The sequence below is a fragment of the Emys orbicularis genome, chromosome 9 (genome assembly GCF_028017835.1).
Source record: "Emys orbicularis isolate rEmyOrb1 chromosome 9, rEmyOrb1.hap1, whole genome shotgun sequence".
NCBI classification, from domain to species: domain Eukaryota; kingdom Metazoa; phylum Chordata; order Testudines; family Emydidae; genus Emys; species Emys orbicularis.
Genome location: NC_088691.1, coordinates 57653560 through 57670465, shown reverse-complemented (window position 1 = coordinate 57670465; position 16906 = coordinate 57653560). Strand labels below are relative to the sequence as shown.

At 48.9% G+C, this 16906-nt stretch overlaps 1 protein-coding gene across 1 annotated transcript in view; it reads left to right on the top strand.

The window, feature by feature from the left end:
• NGEF (neuronal guanine nucleotide exchange factor) overlaps positions 1–16906 on the top strand; it is an 82898-nt gene that overhangs the window by 21215 nt on the left and 44777 nt on the right. Inside the window, exons 3-4 of the mRNA XM_065411005.1 lie at positions 11354–11569; positions 13192–13334. Of these exons, the coding sequence (XP_065267077.1) occupies positions 11354–11569; positions 13192–13334 (359 nt within the window). The remainder of the gene's footprint in view (positions 1–11353; positions 11570–13191; positions 13335–16906) is intronic.

Sequence of the window (16906 nt, the reverse complement as noted above, 5' to 3'; positions counted from 1 at the left end):
TGTTCATTTACGAATTTACGTATCATGGCCCCCAAAGTTCCATTAAACCTCTCCACCAGACCATTGGTTTGATGGTGATGAGGGGTGGCAACCAAGTGATTCACCCCATGAGCTTTCCACAGGTTTTTCATGTTCCCTGCCAGGAAATTAGTTCCCGAATCTGTAAGTATGTCGGAGGGCCACCCTACCCTGGCAAAAATGTCTGCTAATGCCTGGCACACACTTTTAGCCTTGGTGTTGCTTAAGGGTACAGCTTCCGGCCATCGGGTAGCAAAATCCATGAAAGTCAGTACGTACTGCTTTCCTCTGGGTGTCTTCTTTGGGAAAGGACCCAGAATATCCACAGCTACTCGCTGAAATGGGACCTCAATTATGGGTAGTGGCTGGAGAGGGGCTTTAACCTGGTCTTGGGGCTTTACCACTCGTTGGCACACCTCACAAGACCGGACATAATTAGCAACGTCCTTGCCCATTCCCTCCCAGTGGAAGGACTTCCCCAACCGGTCTTTGGTTCTGTTCACCCCAGAATGGCCACTGGGATGATCATGGGCTAAGCTCAAGAGTTTTACCCGATACTTAGTGGGAACTACCAGCTGTCTTTGAGGATGCCAGTCTTCCTGGTGCCCACCAGAAAGAGTCTCCTTGTATAAAAGTCCTTTTTCTACAACAAACCGGGATCGGTTAGAAGAGCTGAGAGGCGGTGGGGTGCTCCGTGCCGCTGCCCAAGCTTTTTGAAGGCTGTCATCTGCTTCCTGCTCGGCCTGGAACTGTTCCCTTGATGCTGGAGACATCAGTTCCTCCTTGGACTGTGGACTGGGGCTTGGTCCCTCTGGAAGCGATGCAGGTGCTGGGGCTTTTTTCATTGACTGTGAACCGCTGTCCGCTGGTGCACTATGTGGTATTTCAGTCTCTGGCTGAGCCTCTTGGGTAGGGTTATCTGCTGCTTCCGCCAGTTTAGGCTCGCTGGTGCCCTCTGGCATTGGAGTTGTAGACGGGGTTGCAAGCGCTGGACTCAGTGCTGGCAATGGTTCTGGTGCTGGTTGCGTTGCCAGTTCCGGTTCTGGGACTGGCTTTGGGTGGGTCTCTGGGATTGGATCCACTACGGCTGTTGCAGTCGTTGGCAGGGGATCCGGTTCCACCACCTGTGTTTGGGTCTCCGGTAACACAGACGGGGTCCTGGTGGACGGCTCAGGAACAGGGATGGGGGTGAAAGCTTGCTTAGCCTGGCTGCGGGTGACTATTCCCACCCTCTTGGCTAGCTTCACATGGTTAGCCAAGTCTTCCCCCAGTAGCATGGGAATGGGATAATTGTCATAGACTGCAAAAGTCCACATTCCTGACCAGCCCTTGTACTGGACATGCAACTTGGCTGTAGGCAAGGTTATAGACTGTGACACGAAGGGTTGAATTGTCACTGTAGCCTCCGGGTTGATGAGTTTGGGGTCCACTAGGGATTGGTGAATAGTTGACACTTGTGCCCCAGTGTCCCTCCAAGCGATAACCTTCTTTCCGCCCACTCTCAAGGTTTCCCTTCGCTCCGAGGGTATGAGAGAGGCATCTGGGTCTGGGGTTCTTTGGTGTGATTGGGGTGTAATGAACTGTAATCGGTTGGGGTTCTTGGGGCAGTGAGCCTTTATATGCCCCAGTTTATTACATTTAAAACATCGCCCTGCTAAGGTATCACCGGGGCGATGTTGGTTGATGGAGACTGGTGTGGTGGGGTGAGAAGGCGTCTGGGGTTTCCCTTGGGATGTGGGTGGGGCCTTGGATTGTCCCCGGTGATAAGGTTTTGTTTCGGCTTGCCCCTTCTGATATTCACTCCAACTGCTACTAGCTTTTTTCTTTTCTGTCACCTCCACCCATTTGGCTCCAATCTCCCCCGCCTCGGTTACAGTTTTGGGCTTCCCATCTAGGATGTACCTTTCTATTTCCTCAGGAACACCCTCTAAAAACTGCTCCATTTTTACTAGGGAAAGCAGATCTTCCAGAGATTTAACATTTGCTCCTGATACCCAGGCATCACAATTTTTGTCAATGTGGTAGGCATGTCGGGTAAATGACACATCAGGTTTCCACCTTAGGGCTCTGAACCGCCGACGGGCATGCTCAGGTGTTAGCCCCATTCTGATTCTGGCCTTGTTTTTAAAAAGTTCATAACTGTTCATGTGTTCCTTAGGCATTTCAGCCGCCACCTCTGCTAAGGGTCCACTGAGCTGCGGCCTCAGCTCTACCATGTACTGGGTTGGAGGGATGTCGTATCCAAGGCAGGCCCTTTCAAAATTTTCTAAGAAGGCCTCAGTATCATCGCCTGCCTTGTAGGTGGGGAATTTCCTGGGATGGGAAGTGGTACCTGGAGAGGAGTTGTTAGGATGGTCTGATGCACCCTGCCTAGTCCTTGCTGCTTCCAGTTCCATCTCTTTTTCTTTCAGCTCCATCTCTCTTTTATGGGTCTCCTGTTTGGCTTTTTCTTCTCTTTCATGGGCCTCCTGTTTGGCTTTCTCTTCTCTTTCATGGGCCTCCTGTTTGGCTTTTTCTTCTCTGTCATGTTTGGCTTTTTTCAGCTCCATCTCTCTCTTGTGGGCCTCCTCTTTGGCTTCTTTCTCGAGTTTTTTAATTTGAAGTAGTCTCTGATGTTTTTTCTCATTTTCTTCTGCTTCTAGTCTGGCCAGTTCTAGTTTGCTAGCTGCTTCACTGGTAGTCATTTTCCTGCTTTCCTGTGCTGGGCCACACCCCTCTGCAGTTGACTGAAACTGGGATGTACTCAGCTCTGGCTGCTGCTGAGTTAACAGAGACTTTCTAACTAGCTACTCACGAGGATGTAAAAAGAAAAAAAAAACAATTCAGCTTGTAAATTCCTTTTACCAGTCGTTTGCTCATTAATTGAACCCTTCTCTTAACAAAGGACCTTGTTAAAAAAAACTTAACACCTCTGCCTTCAGGCAAGGAGAGATAAGATATGCATCTACCTTCAGCTCTGCTTTCCAAGCAGCTAGAAGGAAAAAAAAATCTTACTGGCTTTTGGGTTTAAAACGATCCCACCGCTGCCACCATGTCAAGGCTGTATCCCTACTTTGAACTTTAGGGTACAAATGTAGGGGCCTGCATGAAAACTTCTAAGCTTATCTACCAGCTTAGCTCTGGTCCGCTGCCACCATCTTAAGAATTCCCTCCCTGGGAAGCCTTGAGAAACCTTTCACCAATTCCCTGGTGAATACAGATTCAAACTCCTTGGATTTTAAACAAGGAGAAATTGACCCTTCCCCCCTCCTTCCTTTCACCAATTCCTGGTGAATACAGATCCAAACCCCCTTTGGATCTTAAAACAAGGAGAAATTAATCAGGTTTTTAAAAAGAAGGCTTTTAATTAAAGCAAAAGGTAAAAATCATCTCTGCAAAATCAGTATGGAAAATAACTTTACAGGGTAATCAAACTTAAAGAGCTCAGAGGAATCCCCTCTGTCTTAGGTTCAAAGTATAGCAAACAAGATAAGCACTTTAGTAAAAGGTACATTTACAAGTTGAGAAAACAAAGTAAATCTAAGACGCCTTGCCTGGCTTTTACTTACAATTTTGAAATAAGAGAGACTTGTTTAGAAAGATGGGGAGAACCTGGATTGATGTCTGGTCCCTCTCAGTCCCAAGAGCGAACAACCCCTTAAACAAAGGACACACACAAAAACCTTTCCCCCCCCAAGATTTGAAAGTATCTTGTCCCCTTATTGGTCCTTGGGGTCAGGTGTCAGCCAGGTTACCCGAGCTTCTTAACCCTTTACAGGTAAAAGGATTTGGAGTCTCTGGCTAGGAGGGATTTCATAGCACTGTACACAGGAGAGCTGTCACCCTTCCCTTTATAGTTATGACAGTCCCAGTCTCCCACCCAGCTTCTCATCCAATCTCAATCTGCCCCCACCTGCTAGCTCCCAGTCCCTGTGTCCATCGAGTCCCGGTCTCTGCCCCAGTTCCCACTCCCAGTCTGTTTCCCTCCCCCACCATCTGACCAACATCCAAGATCCCAGTCTATACCCCCCCTAAACTCTTGTCCCAATCTACTCTCCCTGCCAGTCCAGCTCTTGTCCCCTCTGCATCCTAATCAGGCAGCTCCCTCCTCCACATTCCCTGGGTATAGCAGGGATGTCATTGAGAACAAAGGACAGGACAATCTAGTTATTCTCAGTCAGATGCCTATAAGCAGCACAACCCACAACTCCAGACAGCTGCAATTACAGGGGAAATCCTGCTCTGCCCTGGGCTGGAACATGCTCACCGTGGACCACATCATCAGGGAGTTTAGCTGCCAGGCTCGAACAAGTCTCTACTGAGCATGTACAAAATGGATTTTTCAAAGGGTTATAAATTGGCCAAAGTTGGGTAGATTTTCATGGGGACAGCAAAAGGCACACCCCTGACACAAAGGCACATCTCCCTGCCAAATTTCAAATCCCTGCTCGAAAGCATGAGGGCACAAGAATTTTTCAAAGAAAAGGTGACCAGAATTTAACATGGGCAAAACAATTCCTTTTCCCCCAGCCTCATTCTAAGAAACGGCTGAAACATTTTGGCTGAAATTTGCCACAAAAATTCAGCCCAAGGTAGACACCCAGAATGGAAAATTTCAGCCCAAATGGTTAAAGTTTGGAAAAGTTATTATAAGCAACTGAAAACAGCATCTTATAAAAGCAAATGTCAGACAACCTTAATAATAGGGGTGCAAAGGACACCCAGAGTCAAAGATCGATAATTTAAAAATAATAATCAGACCTAACTGGCAGACAGAGACACCATACAAAGGATACCTGAGGCAATACAGAACTGAAATGGGACAGTCCTGGGGGCTTGGCACGTTGAGTGGGGGGCTGCCCCTGGTTGCCCAGTGCAGGGTTGCCCATCAAATGATTGTTGGGATTCCCTGTTGCATCAAACAATCATGATCAAGGGGCTCAGGACCCCGGCGGGCAGAGCAAACAAGTAGTCTGGAGCCCTTGGGCCTACTGGCCAGAGCAAACAATGGCAGTTGGGGCTCTGACCCTCTGGGCCGGGCAGAGCAAACAATCAGTCTGCAGCCCCTGAGGCAGGGCAGAGCAAACACTCAGTCTATATCCAGAGGCCCTGGTAGCCATGCCTAGTGGTAATTGCAGACAAGGGTGGGAAGGTAGGGGAACCTGGGCCCACCCTACTTCACCAGGTTCTTAAACTGCCTATTAAGGGTTCAGGCATTGGCTCCTAACACATTCCCTGGGTCACTTACTACCATAAAGCCCATCTTGGGCATCTCCTCAGCTGGCAGCGGCTCAGCATCTCCATCAGTCTCTGTGGTCAGCTAGTCGTCCACAGCGTAGTCCGGGTCCACAGTCCCAACAGCCTGGAGAGTCAAGGGTTCCACTGCAGGAGCCTGCAGCACACACCCTTCCTCCACCAGCCTGACTTAGCTGGGATGTCTCCTTTTATCTGTCCCCTCCACCTGGAGCATGCACAGCAGGGGCTAGAGGAAGTGGTCTCCTGGGCTCATAATGATTGGTCATCCCCTGTTGACCCAGTGCAGGGTTGGTACCTCACAGGGACACAGAGCCAAAGCAAAATCAGAAGAGATAGAACTCCTTTGGTGAAGAATGAACCAAAGGACTCAATGTTCAAGGAATAGTGGTTAGAAGTGGGGGCCAAAAAAATTCAGGAATTGGGGAGTTCCACTGGTCCCACACTAGAAAGACAAGGCCCAGGACTAAAAATTGTGCACAGATGGTACCTTTAGAGACTGTGATTAACAAAAAGAAAAAAAGAAACTGATGCCTGAATTCCTGTGCAAAAATAACATATAGGACCTGATGTAACACTCAAAACACTCTACCAAAATATAGAAGTTATGCTTGTACTACTCATCATTGCAGAAAACACTGCTCAGCAGACACGTGTTGTCTAACTGAATCACGAAACATACTTGACTAGGTATAACCTTAGTGGAAGTTATAACTGACCCCACATTTCTCCTGTGAATCAGCTGGCCTTGGTTGAACAGGGCTGTTTGTCTGAGCCCCATTTGTAGCCTCTACCTATGCAATACACCCCCCCCCCCCCAAGTAAGGTCTGCTGGTCTGAGTCCTCTGTGTTTCTTCTTTTTAGTTTCTGTAGGAGGAGGATTAATGCAAAAAAAATTAATACAAATACATATAAAAACCTCTTTTTTCCATCCTCAGGAACAGCCAAGTGAGGTTTTTGTCAAGCTTTCCAATAAAATTCACCTTTGTGCTTAGAATATACATGAACAATGTTAGTCCAATGGGTTAATTACTTTGAAAAACTATTAGCACCTCAAAATAGGGGTTTAGAATAAAAATCCAGCCATAACTATAATATTGAAATAGGCAAATTATGAACTCCAGTAAGTTATCACATTTTTAATATAGCCATGGGCCAGGTCAGCCAAATTTAAAATCTTCTCTTCCAACAGCACTATGCTAAAGCTAAGGACATTTGGCAACCACACCACCCCCTACTTCCTTGAAGAAATACACACAACTCACATTCCCTCTTCTTAGCACATAGCCACACTGAACATTCCCAATGCCATGAGGGCTAATGAAACGGGGATAGGCACACATGGGGATAATTCCCAGTGTCTGGGTGCTTCAGAAAACCCCACAATTCCTAAGGAGGAACTGTGGTTTTTTTTTTTTTTTATTTTAATGTAGAGCTCAGTCTTCAAGTTGCTTTGTGTCTGCTGTTTCATCAGTGAGAGCAGAAAGCACTCAGCACCTAACAGGAGGTGCTCACCAGCTTGCAGGATTGAAGTTTCATTTTTAAAATGCACGTCATACCAGTAGTCAGATTCTCTTTTTCCTACTCCTCTCCCCTGCTGGGTGTGGGGAGCCCTTTCTTCGGGTGTGCTTCTTAAGCACTTGTTCTGATTATGAGGAGCACTTCAGTTATAGACCTAGAGACTGAAGTAGGAGTAGGTGGTGTTTATTTGGCAAGGAAGAAAGGGCAACACTTTTCAAAGATTAAAGTTTAAAAATAAAAATATTCTTCCTAGGGGAAGGAAAATGAGCCTGTCAGTGCATAAAAATGGAACAGGTTTATATGGGACTAAAATGTGGGCTGTTCTTTATTATCACAGTAGTGACCTCCCATGGTCACAGAAGGCATTCCATTCTCTAAACTCCAGTTTTCACCTCCTCATAGCTTTCATTAAACAAAATTTTGGACTCACATTTTTCATGCTTTCATCTCAGCCCAAAGGTGAGGTTATTGTGGAAAGTTTGAAGAAAAAACAAGCAGGCTGTCTTAATTAACAGGCAGTTATAGGATTGTGGGAAAAAATGTTTTCTATTTTTGCATATAACCCAAAATGCTTACGTTTCTAAAAAAAACATCTGAAGAAGTGGGTTTTTTACCCATGAAAGCTTATGCCCAAATAAATCTGTCAGTCTTTAAGGTGCCACTGGACTCCTTGTTGTTTCTGTGGACACAGACTAACACGGCTACCCCTCTGATACGTTTCTAAAAAGTTCAGATTTGTCATAGACTTAACCCCTGAGAGGGTGGCCCAGTAAAACAGGGCAATAGACTGACAGTCAGGATATCTGGGTTCTTCTCCTGACTCTGCCACTGACTTGCTGCAATTTTGAGCATCTTATATTATACGTCTCAGTAGTAACTCAATCTCCCCATCTGTAAAATGGAGATAATACTTTCCAACCTTTGTACAAAGTTTTCAGATATACAGAGAAAAAATGCCGTATAAGAATTAATTGTTAAAATATTTGGTTAAGAAATACTAGCACAGAAGTTATTAAAGTTGAATTCATTAACCTTTTAACATGCATCAGTTTCTTGTGAGATTTATCTAAATAAGTGCCCATGAAAGTCATATTTAGAACTGTGTTCATTTTAGCACAATTGGTAAAAGTTTGTGCATTTCGCTGCTCTGGCACCCCATTGGTAGATACGGGTTTAGGAAGAACTACCTCACTCTTGGCCCTGATCCTGAGGCAAGAGTGAAGAATAGGCAGCTCTTAACTCTACCAGGAACAGGCTCATCAAAGTAATTGCCCTCCCTTGTAAGTATCAATTCTCTGACACCCCCTCCCAGCTGTCAACCCTTCCAATACTCTTACCTCAGGGACAAGTGCTCAGCTTTCAATCACTATCCACTGATCAGACAGACCAGCCTCATTGCAACCAGTGCTCTTGAACACTTTACCCCATTTCCAAGCCTTTGGCCCTCCTCACAGTTGTCTGTCCCCCAGACCCTTCTACATGACTGATAAGTGCTGTATCACCCAGCTTTCCTATCATATTGACCCTCTAACTAGTGACAAACTCCTGACCCCCAGTCCTGGTCTCAAATGCTCCTCACTCCATGAAATTCACAGATGTGACAAAACACAGAACCCCCTTCCAATTCTCAAACATCCCATTGTGATAAGCCCCTGACTGTCCCTATTAGCTGTCAAATGCAATGACTATCCCATGATCCCCCTTTGAGTTATCAAAACCCTCTGTGACCACTAGCAGCTGTTAACCTCTCCCAGCACACCCTCACAAAAGGCCAAATTCTTCAGTAACACTGGTTGTGATGATTTAGAAAATCTGTGTGTGAGGTATGTACAGTTTATGAGTTCTGACTGGTATTATGAAATTGCTGTATCATGGATATGGAGTTAGCCAGGTGCTGTCAGGTCTGTGTTACATAACTCCCAGACCAGGGACAAAGGAGAGCGGTTAACCTTAACCACTGTGCTCTGCCCAAACAATGTGTATGCTAAGAAGAGTTGCCTGAGAGAGGATTGGAAACCAGTTCAACCAAGTTTGCCTGCAAGGCTAGGATTTTCTGGGTGGAATATTTCCCCCCAAAAGGGGGACAGAACTAGCCTTTAAAACTACAGAGACTGGATGAGTAGGGTGATGCCCTGAGACACACAGGAAGCTTGGTCAGAAGAGAAGCATGCTTAATGCTTTCATAGCAGTGTGGGCTTGTTTAATTGAGGGATCAGCCAGAAAGAAGGAAACTGGGACACAGATGAGAGAGACATTCCGTGGTTGAGAGAAACTGTGTGCAGGAAGGGGGCATCCTGAAGCCCAAAGAATGCTCAAGACTGGTGAGGAAACTGAAGTAGGGAAATACACATAGGTGTTTTATTGTTTGCCTACATCTTTATCTCTCTTGCAATATTTAAGTAAAGAGTAATTGTGTTTGGAAAACTTTCTAAAGCCTATCTGTGTGTCTATTTGCTTCACCAATATGTACCCCTCAAGAGTTAAACTATAAACCTACTAGAGCGACCATAGATGGAACTCTGGGAAAGGGTGTGCTTAAGCTACTAGGGAGTCTGCGAGTAGGTCACCATTGGTCCTGGGGGCCAAGGGCAGCTAGGCTATGAGATCCCATTTCTATAAAGGGGTAACAGCCTGCCTGTGCTCAGGAAATGTGCTAAAGATGCCAAGGGCAGAGAGAGTGCTGCAATCTATTCTGCCCAAGGGAAGCTTAAGAGCACATGAATCTAGTGTTTTGGGTCCCCTCCCCAACACAGCAGCCTGGAGTTTCCAGCCAAGAGGGGTTCTACCAGGGATGTGTGTGACAATCATTGTAAACCCAGATGGTGTCCAGTGGTGGTCAGTTGAGTTTCTCTGGATTTATACCAGTGTAACTGGAAGAAGTTTATTTATTTTATTTATTTATTTAGAAGTTGGGCCAAATTATCCTGATGCATTATTTGGCAAATAATACAGTATAATAGAGAAAAAAAATCTGCCTTTATCTATACATTGAGATCCACATATGGATTTCATTATTATTGCCTAAATTGTATGATTACGTATTGAAAAAAGCCATATTTATATATGCAAAGGGGTAAGTTAAGGTTTGTCTGGGAAACTTGGCTGAGAATTTCCTGTTTAAATCCTCAGATTTAATTTGGCATGAATTACCATTTTTTCCTGGGAGTTAGCAAGTTGTAGCAGAGCAGCACCCAGCCTGTCCACAAGTTTTCAAATTGATCAGAGGGGTGTGACTGTATGCTAAAATTCAAGCAGAGTCACCCTTGAGGCAGCATAAAGATTACCTGAATGAAGATAGATTTTAGAGTGCTGAAAGTACTGATATTTATTGTCTGGGGAAAAAAATCCCTGTAAAGCTGACAATTCTTAGGTAGAGAGGGACGTGCAGGGAAGAAGGTGCAAAATCCCCTGTATTGGGGAGGAAGGTAATTGTTCTGTCTGTGAGGTAATTTGGATATGAGAGAAAGTCCCTATGATGGGCGACTGGAGGAGGGAATTATTTTGAGTCTATCCTCCATCTCAGAATTTGCTTTCAGTAGAAGAAATGCACAATATGCACCAAATCCGGGAGTAATCCAAAACCGCCATACTTCCCCTCCAAAACACTCACTGGCCTTGCTCTCTCTGCTCCACGGCAGTGAGGTGCAGACGAAGGAGGAGAGGGGGGTTCTGTGCCCCAAACTGAAGGAGGCAAGGGGTAGGGGACACCTCTGTGTGTGTGTGTGGGGAGGGAGACCTGTGCTCTGGGTTTGAGGGGCTAGGAAGAGGTCCTCTGTGAGTGCGTTGGGCTGGAGGCAGTAAGGGGTGGCTGGGTGCACATGTCTCTGAGATCTGGCTGGGGAAAGGGATGGTGGCTGCTGGAACGGGGCTGGGTGGGGGGTGGCAGGGACCTCTGGCGGGGGCATGTCTGCCTCTGGGTGATGTACCCAGGGTAGTGGGCTCTGAGGAGTGCAGTGCTCTCTCAGGGGTGCTCCTGGGAAAGGGGTGCAGCTGTGGGAGGCTCTATCGGGGCAGGTGCTACCTCTCAGGGGGGTGTAGGTCTCTAGCTGGGGAGGGGACTGCTGGGGGAGTGTAGCTCTCTCCAGGGTAGTCCATCTCCTGGGGGCTCTAGCGGGCTGGGAGGGAGGGTTCTGGGGGGAGCCAGGTCATCTCCCGGTGGCTCACGAGGGGCAGTCCATCTCCTGAGGGCTCTAGCTAGGCTAGGGAGCTCTAGGGGGGGGCAATTGGTGTCCGGGGAGCTCTGGGGGGGCCAGTCCGTCTCCTGGGGTCTTGGGGGGGCAGTCGGGAGGCTCTGGGGAAGGGCTGATCGGTCTTCTGGGGGCTCTAGCTGGGCTAGGGGGCTCTAGGGGACCAGTCAGTGTCCAGGAGACTGGGGGGGGGGGGCGGTCGGTCTCCCAGGGGTTCGGGGGCCATTCGGTGTCCGGGAGGCTCTGGGAGGGCCAATGGGTCCCCTGGGGGTTCGGGTGGGGGGCAGTCCGGTGTCCGGGGGACTCGGTGCGGCGGTCGCTGTCCCGGGGGCTCTAGCCGGGCCGAGGGTCCCTCCCCCGCGCACGCTGCAGGTCTCTATCTCCCTCCCGCGCAGGCTGCTGCCTTCCTACCCCCGTTGCCGTGGCAACCGCCCGGCCTCCCCCAGCCCCGCGCTGCCTGCGGAGTCGCTCGGCAGCCGCCGCTTGGAGCCCGACTCGCCGCCGCTCTCACAGCCTCACATGGAGCTGCTGGCTGCGGCGCTCAGCGCCGCCTGCGCCCTGGACCGCGACGGCTCGGCGGAGAGCGTGGCCGGAGCCCGCCCGGCCGGCAGGTGAGGGGCGGGGGTTGACAGCGGGGGGGGACGCCCCGCCGCGGGATCCACTCACCCCTGCCCGCCTCCAGGCGGACCCATCGCCGGGCTCGCGTCCCTCCTCTGCCCCCTGAGCCAGAGCGCGGTGATCCGCGGCTCGGACCCTGCCCCGCCCGGGGCTGTTCTCCAAACCCCCCCGCACCCCAACCCCCCTGCCCCGCCCCGGGCTGTTCTCCAACCCCCCCCCCCTGCACCCCAACCCCCCTGCCCCGCCCGGGGCTGTTCTCCAAACCCCCCCGCACCCCAACCCCCCTGCCCCGCCCCGGGCTGTTCTCCAACCCCCCCCCTGCACCCCAACCCCCCCTGCCCCGCCCCGGGCTGTTCTCCAACCCCCCCCCCTGCACCCCAACCCCCCTGCCCCGCCCGGGGCTGTTCTCCACCCCCCCCTGCACCCCAACCCCCCCTGCCCCGCCCCGGGCTGTTCTCCAACCCCCCCCCTGCACCCCAACCCCCCTGCCCCGCCCCGGGCTGTTCTCCAACCCCCCCCCGCACCCCAATCCCCCTGCCCCGCCCGGGGCTGTTCTCCAACCCCCCCCTGCACCCCAATCCCCCTGCCCCGCCCCGGGCTGTTCTCCAAGCCCCCCCCCCATCCCACTGCCGTGCCTGGGGCTGCTCTCCAACACACACACCCCCCCCCCCCCCGCAGCCCAATCCCACTGCCCTGCCCCGGTCTGCTCTCTAAGCCCCCCCCCCCCCCCCAACCCGGGCTGATCTCCACTCTCAGCACCTTTTCCCCTGCACCACCTGGCTGATCTCCAACACCCCCTCCAGCCCTCCTCCACCCCCTTACTGACATGGTGTTGTTCTCCATTCCACACACCCCCCAACACACACACAACCAGAACTGATCTCCATTATATCCCCCCCCCCCATACGTATGCATCAACCGGGGCTGATTTCCATCACACTCCTTTCCCCCTCCCCCTAACATCCCTCACCCCAACCGGGCTGATCCCCATTTCTCCCCCCATCTCCCTGTACCAATCCAGGCTGAACTCCAGCTAGAACCTAGATTCCAGTCCCCTCTCCCTACACTAGGGTGTGTGACTGAACTCTCAGCATCCCTTCCCCCTGCCTCCTTCCATGTACTGGAACTGAGATGCATTCATCCTCTGTCCTCCCTACTCTATACAGAGCTGAGCTGAACCCCAGCCAGAATCTCTCTCTCTCTCTCTCTCTCTCTCTCACACACACACACTCTCTCTCTCTCTCTGAGGCTGGCTCTATCCTTGCACAGGGCTAAGCTCAATCGGTGATGGGATCCCATACCCCAGCTCCGGGTGGAATCAGGGGAGGTTACTGCTCTCCTGCAGGGCCAAAGCCTCCACTCCCAGTGCTCAAAGACAGCAACTGTGGCACACAGGAGTTTTTTGGAGAGGAAGGAGTGTGCCTGCCCGATGGAGGTGAATCGTAGGGTAGTTCTGAAAGATACACACTCAGGGTCCCTAAATAGTGTGTCTTGCTGGCCACTGATGCTGGTAAGTGCCAGAGCCCACTGGTTTATGTGGAAGCTGGGTGTATCAAATGCTTGGGCTGAGGGCAGCTCGATTGACAATGCCTGACTCTATATTTCTCTCCCAAAGAGAATCCCCTTCCACAGCTGGACCAGTGCTTATCCCTGATGAGAGCCCCGTGCTCCCAGAGTGCCCAGCTGCTCTCCCTGAAACCCTGCAAATGATCCACCCCATGACAACTGACTCCTGGAAAACCCTCATTGAACAAATAGGTAAGGGCCATGTTTGTTGTGCCATAAACTTATGGGCTGCCTAAGGCATTGTGCCTTCTGACACAAATACTACCCCTATTAACCCAGGTAATGTTCCTAGATTTCTAGAGTGCGAAGTCTTTGCTCATGCATTTCTGATGAGTGAAGACGCTGAATATAAATAAGAGAAAATAGTTCAAACATTTACATAAAACCCGTTAGAACTAAATTTGGCCTGAAATTTGTAAGAAGTGGTTCAAGTAGGTTCTTTTCTAGCCTTTTAATCTTGGGGCAGAATTTATATTAGTTAAAGATACCATCCATTTAAGATTCTTCTGGATGTTAGCTCCTTAGTGTTCAGGTTGCCTGAACCTTGAAAGCAGCAATAATTGGAGAGCAAAAACGAATCTCCCTAATAGCAGTCATGTGCCACCCTCCGCTGCCCTCAAGGTGTGAGGGCACAAGAAGTGGAAAAAGCTCCCCACAGGAGAGAGCTTCTCATCAGCCATCAATCGAGATCTTCACTGGATCCCAACATGGTTTATTATTATCAATCATTTATGATAGAGTAGCACCAAGAGGCCTTATCAGGACTCTGCTGTGCTAGGTGCTGTGCAGGGAGAGCAAGAAACAGTCCCTGCCCCAAAGAGCTTACATTTAAATACACTAGACAGATAAATAGACAAACATCAAAACAAAAAATGAAAAAACAAGACATCTTTGCTATCTTTTTAAAAACTAAATTGGGGTATTCCCCCCACTTCCATTTTCCAGATGCTCCAGCCATTGCTGATCCAGTGTGCTTTTCTTCCACCCTGGCTACTCCACAGAGGTAGATAAGGAAAAGACCAAATAAAAACAATCAAAAAGTGCCTACAAGCCAAAGATATCTAAAGGCAAACCCTTTCAGTTCATGCAATCCAGTCGCTCGTCTCTACAGGAAGCAGTGGGAGATTCCTGTCTCCTCCAGGGCTTCCTGGGGATGGGAGCATGGACCAGGATTGCAACACAGCCGCTTTTACACTACATCTAAATAAATACTGTTCTTTCAACAAAAATCTCAAAATACAAACTCAACATAAAACCCTTTTGAAAAAAGCAACACGTTATGTATATACACATTCAACCTCAAACGCAAATCCACATATTTACTTAACTTTATTATAAATACACTTTCCTATTAAGCATATTATTTTGATTACAGTAGCACCCAGAGGCACCAATTCGAATCAGCACCAAATTGTGCTGGGGCTGAACAAACATACTATAAGAGAGACAGTCCCTGCCTGAAAGAGATTATAAACTAAAGATCTGATCCTGTAATCTGATTCATGTGGATGGAATACTGCACCTGTGTGGAACCCCAGTGGCTTTGTCAGGCAGTGTGTGTCCACTCACATAAATCAGTTTTCAGGATTGAGGCCTAACTAGGGAGAAAATGCAACACAAATAGGAGTGTGGACAGAAGGAGGAAGGCAAGTATGAGAATAAGAGGAACACAAAATTGCATATATCGGGGTGGCCAAGAGCCATATGCAGCTCTTTTACAGTTAAAGTGCGGCTCACGGAGCCCCCCACACCCTCCCATTCTCTGCCTATCAGACTGGGGGGCAAAGTTTGGGGCTTCTGCCCTGCGGCGGGATGGTGGGGCTAGGGGCTTCTGCCAGTGGCGACTGGTACCTGATGAGGTTTGCCCCCCTCTAACAGCTTGAGTCATGCCCCCCCCATGCTCCTCCCTTACCCTGAATGGTCCTCCCTGCAGATCCCAACTGTTTGCCGCTGCCTCTCCCCATGACTGCAGCGCCCAGCTTGCCAGCTCCAGCAGCTGCCGTGCAGGGAGGATGGCCCAGTGGCACCAAGTGACTGAGCAGGGCCATCAAATCCTGGCAAAAATCTGGGGGATGGTATGTGACTCCATGGGTCCTCCCAGGTGTCACCTCTGGCTTCTGCCCAGCAGGGAGTGGTTCTCCCGGCTTTAACCCTGCAGGGTGTGCCTGCTGGGGCTTGGGGCTTCAGCAGGAGCAGGGCTGAAGCCCCAAGCCTGGACAGGTGCCTCCTGTGGGGTTGAAGCTTTGAGACCCCCTCCCCACAGGGCTGAACCCCGAGCCCAGACAGACACCTCCTGCGGAGCTGAAGCCCTGAGACCCCCACTCCCCGCAGGGCTGAACCACGAGTCCAGACAGGCATCTCCTCCGGAGCTGAAGCCCCAAGATCCCCCTCCCCACAGAGCAGAAGCCTCTAGCCCCACCACTGCACCGCAGGGTTGAAGCCCCAAGCCCCAGCAGGTGCGCCCCAGCTCTTGAACTTCTGAAGATTGTTGTATGCGGCTCAGAGGATCAGAAAGTTTGGCCACCCTTGGGCATATATTCTTAGCTGAATGTATAATTTGGAGACTTCAATGGCTTTTATATTTGTTTGATATTTAAAATAAGTGGACACTATATTAGTGAATCGCTATCAGGCCACTTGCCCAGCATATACAACTTAACTCTCCAAAAAACCCACCAAATAAATACATTATTAAAGCATTAGATTGTCTATTGTTAAGTGAGAAACATCAGTGAATATATTTATCGGATTCTCTTTATAAGGTAATAGTTCCTGAAATGTAGATAACAAAAATATGTAAAATATAACCCCAAAATCCATAGGTCAGAGTTAAGGTTGTGTTATGATAAAATGCACATCTTTGTACTTGATGAGAATAACATATGTGGTCAGTATAAAATATATGATGTACTTAGCTGTTGATCTCCTTGTCTTTAGGTGGTTGAGCTTTTTAAATTATGTGGTAGGTAATTTAACTGTGGTCACTTAGCAACCCTAACTGGTTTCATAAATGATTTTTTTGTCTTTAATTATGGATTACAGTTAAGGCTGTATAGCTAAGTTTCTATGTAAAGCTTAATTTAACATCCTCTCTAAAATTCTCTCACACATAAAAAAAAAAAAAACATTGCTGGGCCAACGGAAATATACAGACCACACTGAAAGACTTGTGGGGTTATACAAATCAGAGTCTTATTGTATAGTTGTGTTAGACACATATCTGTACTGGCAATGTATGTTATGAAGGGATAAGGTACGCTGACATTCTGAGTTTCTTGTGGTCTCCATCTGAGGCAGATTTAAGATTGTTGGGGTTTCTTATGTGGGAAGGGTTACCTTAACTGGTTCTCTCAAGGTTGTGGGGTTTTGGTTTTTTTAAGCATAAAATGTTCTTTTAAGGAATACGTTGGGATTTGGGGTGGGGGGGGGAGGAGGAGTGTAACTGAGCATTTCCTGATTTTCCCATGTTTGGGTTTTGGAGTTCCATGTTCTGGAGGCATGAAAGGATAAGGTGGCTCTGCTGTATAGCAGCAGCCTTAGCTCCACTTTAACAACGCTTTGGCAATCCAGTATAAAGTCCAAATAGTGACTCAGAAAGCCATGTTGTTGAACAGTCCAGGCTTTGATATCTTGGCAGCCTGGAAGAGATGCTCCAGGACATCAGAGTTCCAGAGGGGAGAGAAGGCTGAAGCCTGTAATGGGCCATCATGGGAAATCTGCTAGAGATTCTGATAAGCTATCAGGCAAAACCCTACAGTTGGTAG